General features: G+C 41.8%; 1 protein-coding gene across 1 annotated transcript in view; it reads right to left on the bottom strand.

Moving 5' to 3' along the window:
* Positions 1–5,910, bottom strand: part of FZD3 (frizzled class receptor 3) — a 74,741-nt gene that overhangs the window by 40,310 nt on the left and 28,521 nt on the right. The window contains 2 exon segments of the mRNA XM_006029259.2: positions 1–628; positions 3,828–4,024. Coding sequence (XP_006029321.1) covers positions 1–628; positions 3,828–4,024 — 825 coding nt within the window.

Genomic DNA, 5,910 nt, shown 5'->3' with positions numbered 1-5,910 from the left:
AATGCCCCATGCACTGGCGTGAAAGAGCAATGCTTTCTTTTCAATTGCTTCACTGCCCCACTTTGGCACAGCTGCCAAGAACCATGTGATGGTAAGAATGACCCACCAAACACTGCCAGCCATGGTAAAGAAATAAAGCACCATGAAAAGCATGGTGCAAGCTTTGTTGTGAGAGCCCTGTGTCACTGTAGAAGCCTTGTACTGGGCAGGACTAGATGCGTTACAAGCTACTCGGTCTTCAAGCAGAAAGCCAATGAAGAAGATTAACGACACCATCATGTAACAGACGGCGTAAAATATAATGGGTCTTTCTGGATAGCGGAATCGTGTGACATCAATCAGAAAAGTTAAGAAAGTAAACAAGGTGGCAGAAAGGCAGACGATCGAAATAACTCCGATGAAGTAACGGGCAAAGGAGAGTTCTTCACGCCTGAAGTACATGTTTGGGCAAGGAGGAGAACAGTCTCGTACTCTCAGGAAGGAGTAACCCAGATCAGGGTCTATTTTTAATTCCCGGGGGCACCAAAAGCCATAGTCCCTCTGCACTGCCACTGGGGTCTCTTCTGTGGGCTCCCCAGCTAAATTGAGGTCAACAAGACGAGGATAAGGCTCATCACAATCCGGGAATCTAAAAAATAAGATATCATAAGTTTAAAATGCATATTATTTATTCATAATTAATTAAATTAAAATATGCATATTTTACCCATTTTTCCCAATTCAGAGCAGGTCTCATAAAACACTTAAGTATTCAAATACTCTTACAACTTTCTAGGAGTATTCAATCACTTAACTTGAAGTATTTTAGTGGGTTTTTTAAAGCTTTTTTAGGAACAGTTTTGGGTTGACAGCTCCTGCCATGCATGATACACTAGATTTTTTTTTATTGGCTTGCTGTCATTTGCTTTAACAAGAAATAATTTTTCCTGTTTTTATTTTAAAAGTTACTAAGCACAGAATTATACCGATACCAGTATCAAAGTTTTGGCAGTTTTAAACTTTCATCAAACAAAGCTTAGTGCTCTTGACAGCTACACACCTTTTCTTTAAAAAAAAATAAAAGGAAAGAGTTGTTTCTTCTCTCTACGTTTCATTACATGGCAAATTCTGTGGTAGTTCAAGCTGACATATGATCTCCTATTCTTGCCTTCTCATGAAACTGAATGGTCACCATTTGCCAATCGCTTTTGATGAGGTAGATGCAAAGCAACATGGCCACACCATTTCCCCATTTTCTTCAAATGGAAAAAGAGAAAGGTTGTTAGCTGTGTTAGTCTGAAGCGAGGCAGAAGGTGGAGCAGGGCAGCACTTTACAGATTCTGACAAGTTTGTCTCTAAGGTGACATCCTGCCCTGCTTTCTTCATATGGAAGGGAGGTTGGTCTTTAGCAAACTTATCACAAGCTCCCAGTGTTTACAAAAGGCAGGACAGGGTAGCACCTTAGAGACTGACTGGTCATAGCAGTCCATTTCATTCAGCTGAGCGTGGTGCCATCCACAAGTACAGAACGAATCAGTTAGTCACCCGCAGTTCCTACAGACATGTGGGGAGTCTGCTCTGACGTGCTGGAAATCCAGCGTATCAGAGCGGACTCGATTAATCGAGTCTGTGCAAGCATGGAAATTGACGCACTCTGGCAGCCTTCCGTGTCATGTGCATCAGCGTCTCTGTGCTGAAAAAATGCCGGCGGGGTCCTCTCAACTAAAACACACTGAACTTTAGTTCAAAATGCCCTGCCACTGTTTTTCAGCATGGGGACGCTGATGCATGTGACGCGTGGACACTTTTCATTTGCATGGCTTGCTAATTAAAGTGCCTGGCGCTGTGTCCCAAAGTATGTGTAAAAATACCAAGGTACTATCCTGTCCTGCCTGGGGCCTCACTTCATACTAAGATGTCTATCTTCCTCTCTCTCTTGCTTACAAAGGTACTGAAGCCAAGCTGCACTCAGGGGAGACTGATTCTGAAATAGCAGCAGGAAAACAGGACACTGAGATGAGGGACTGCACACAGAAGAGAAACTCTAAGGAAAGGAGAAGCTTACAGCTTGCATATGAAGGAGAGGAGACAGCAGCAGTGGGGGTTAGAATTACATAGAGGAAGGGAAGTGCTAATTGTATAGGTTAGAAGCAAGAATGGGCTCACAGGAAAGCTATGTGATGGAATAAAATGTGAAGAAAAGGGAGGGTGAGATGGAAACAAGAATAAAGGTGAAGCAAACAGCAACTCCCCAATGCCAGAGACTAGGATACTGTAAGTGGAGTCTTCCTCTAACCAGCCAACAAGAAGGTTTAAATTTTAGTGTGCATTTTTAAGATACAATTTTGGTTCCTAGGCATTCGTGTATTTTGGGGTTGGTTCCAAATGTAAAAAGCAAGAAGTCCCCTAAAATTTAAAATGTCATGATCTATAACTGACAACATTGTCTACAGCAGGAGTGTTAAACTCATCTGGCCTCGTGGGCAGCACTGGGGTGGTGCTCGCGCTGTATCGGGCCTACAAACAGGCCCCAAGTGCAGCCGACAGTGTGCACCAAGGACCAGCCCCACACATCCTGTACAGTGTGTGAGCCTGGTCCAGCACATGCTACAGCTGTATGTGGGTTTAATCTGAGACCCACAGGCAGTAAGGGAGGTTGGATGAGAGTGCTCCACAGTGGACCTTTGACAACCCTGGTCTACAGTACTTATACATTTTTTTAATGTGTTGCAGGAAAGGGAAAGTTAATTTAAGCAAGATTTAAATTGGAGAGGGCTTTGGAAAAAACAAACAGAAGTCTTTTTACATGTTCTTGGAATTAGCAAAGAATGCTTAGACAGACTTCGCGTGTAGACCAAAGCCACTCTAAAGTGAAGAACAGATCAGAAATAAATAAATGGCACATGCTGTTATAAGCGTCTCTAATAAGTCCTGTAATTGGATTGTATAAAAGCTTCAAGAGTTCTGTTCTTCGATGCCACAAGTGACAACCAGCTGGTGTGGATGGGAATATCTGGACCCAGAAGATAGCTTGTGTGTCATTAGGGAGTCTGGGGGGAAAGGAAGGCTGACCTTGAAGGATCTGGCTTATGCTGAAGGAGGGACCAGACAGCTATGCAGAAAGCCAGAGACAGGGAAGGCTTTTTGGCAGGACACCAGGGTTTCATTTGTGGCCCCTTTATCTTCATTAGTCAAAAAGTCACCAATTAAACACACACAAAAGGAAGCAAGTTTCAACTGTGACCATTTATGTATATCCTCTGTTGCACGCAGCACAGAAATATCACCTGCTAAAAATTTGCCCTAAAGCAATCCCCTTCACATAAAATTGAAGTTTTATTTGCAAACAGTCTCGCGGGGGGTGGGGTGGGGTGGGGGGGTGCTTGTTTAAATTTCAAAAAATGCTTTACATTTTACTCTCCCATCAGAAATAAGACACCAAAACCTATAGATCTCAGGTAAGTATAGTTTTGCAAGACTGGATTAAAGCTGTAAAGTGATATTAACCCAAGGCCACATAATTCAGCTTTACCCAGACTGATGCACTGTGCAAAAATAAAGGAAAAAATAAAATGGAATTAGTATACCCATCTCCTTAAAACTATGCATGCCTTGTCTACTCTAATTACTTATAGGTATTGTCAGAGTTTTGAGGGGGAGGGAGAGGGAAACGGCAAAAATATGAATTCAATTTCCTCTCCAGGAAACAGCCTGTTACGCTAAACAAAGAACGGACAAAACAGGCATATTTGTAGTGGAAAATTCTGATGTACTGAGAGAGTGTTTAAAACATCCTGGAACGTATTAAAAGGTTTACATGGGGTTTTGAAAAAAACAGATTTGCTCACCTGTTGCATTCCATATCCTCTGGCCAAGAGACTCCAAACATCTCCATGAGTTTGGAGCATTCACTGTATGCCCGTTGGCAGAGCCTCCGACACGGGAGTGTGACACGTCCATATTCCATGCAGACAGGAGCATACAGGGCGCATAAAAATGGCCGAAAATCCCTTGAGCATTCCAGATTCACCATAGGATGAAACGGCTGGAAAAAAAAAGTTAAATAGCTCTAAGCAACAGTTGCAGAAAGCAACAACAGTAAACCACGTTTTGTCTTGTGACTCATTCTGGCTTTTTTTCAATCATTCTGGAAACTCTAGTGTTTGGGAAAAGCTGCAAATGTCAATGCAGCACTCAGACACCAGCTTTCACTTGACACAAACAGATACTTTGAGAGGCTGTCATTTAGTACAGAAACTAAGAGGAAGTCACAGAAAAACATAGGTATTCAGCTTGCATTGAAATCAAGGAGGGTCTGGGCCTAGAATGGTCAGAAAGGTATAGAATGAGCTTCAGCCCAGGAAAGCTTGTGCTATATATCTACTTTGATTAGTTATAGGTAAAAATCTACCCTGCCTTCCCTTGCAATGGTTTACATTCATCACGCAGCTGAGAAATCAAAGACTTACCCCTTCTATTAAAAAAGAAAAAAAAAATCCCATGGTTGCTTAATCTTGTTGTCTGTCTAAATGCAGACCCACTGGAGACTGCTGCTTTCTTAGCTGGATGCTTTAGCTTATATACTGGTAATGATCCCAAACACCCTGAAAAATACTGGAGAAGGCAAGCTGCCTTTGGGATAAAGTAATGCCACAGAATTTTATAGTAGGATTTTTAAACTACTCTTGCCAGCTGAAAGCTGATGAGACTCTCCTCCCTTAGTATCTACTACAATTTGAGCTGGAGCTGCTTCTAACCCAGTACCAAGTTCCAAGTATTTCCAGTCCCATTCATCTTACCCAAGCAAGATATGAACACACTAGGTAAGCCAACTGAAATCGCAGTTCTTTCATCACAGATGTATCCCAAAATGGAAATTAGGCTTGGCTCATGAGCTGAATTCACTCATAAATTCAGTCTTATGAATTTACTGATGGGTAAGAAAGATTTACTTCCTTTAACCTTCAAGAAATAAATCTGTATTTACCTTGAAGCCAAGTTAGGTGTCATAGTTAGTGACTGACCAAGCACTCAAGGTTTTGATGAGAGAAAACATTATGAAATCAGGGCCTGTAAATAATATGAGAGAAGTAGGGGCCCAAAATAACCATATTTAATGCCTTGGGTAATGTCATAAATCATAACATCCTAAGTAGTGCTAACAGCAATTCTGAACTGCAGCTCTTAAAGGAAATCCAACACAATGACACCAAGACTCCTTAACGCTGAATTTCAGAACTGAAGGGGCTGAAAGCCCCCAAAGTTACTTGATTTCATAACTATAAAAGCACGTAGTGAATTCTCTTGGGAATAGGGGAAGGGCATAAGTATTATGGGAGAAAAGGGAGTTATATGTGTTGCTAGCCTGTATTACCATATTATCTTATTATTGCCATTTGGAAACCTGGTCATATTACTAGGGAAGAGTGTAAGAGTGTTGCACGGGCATGCAGGGAGAAAGTTAAAAAGGTCAAGACACATTTTGAGACTCTGCTGGCAAGGGGCATGAGAGGCAATAAAAAGGGATTCTACAAGTATGTTAAAAGCAAGAGGAAGACCAGAGAAACCATAGGTCCCATACAGAATGCAAAAGCAATCTAGTTACAGATGATACACAGAAGGTTAAAATAGTTAATGCATTTTAATGCATTCTATTTAATACATTTTTTTAACCTATCTTCACAAATAGGCTCAGCTATGAGATGATGAACACAGTTGGCAGAGACAGGGACAGAGATGAACAGCCTAGAGTAGAGGAAGAACAGGTTAGAGATTACTTAGAGAAGCCAGATGCCTTCAAGTCAGCTGGGCCACATGGGACGCACCACAAGTTACTGAAGGAACTGACTGAGGTCATTTCTGAACCTCTGGCTACCTGCCTTGAGAACTCATGAAGGTTGGGCGAGGTCCCAGATGATTGGAAAAGAACAT

Source organism: Alligator sinensis, unplaced genomic scaffold (genome assembly GCF_000455745.1).
Source record: "Alligator sinensis unplaced genomic scaffold, ASM45574v1 scaffold637_1, whole genome shotgun sequence".
In the NCBI taxonomy this organism is placed as follows: Eukaryota; Metazoa; Chordata; order Crocodylia; family Alligatoridae; genus Alligator; species Alligator sinensis.
Note: the sequence above shows the minus strand (reverse complement) of the source record. Positions and strands in the feature narration are given on the sequence as shown.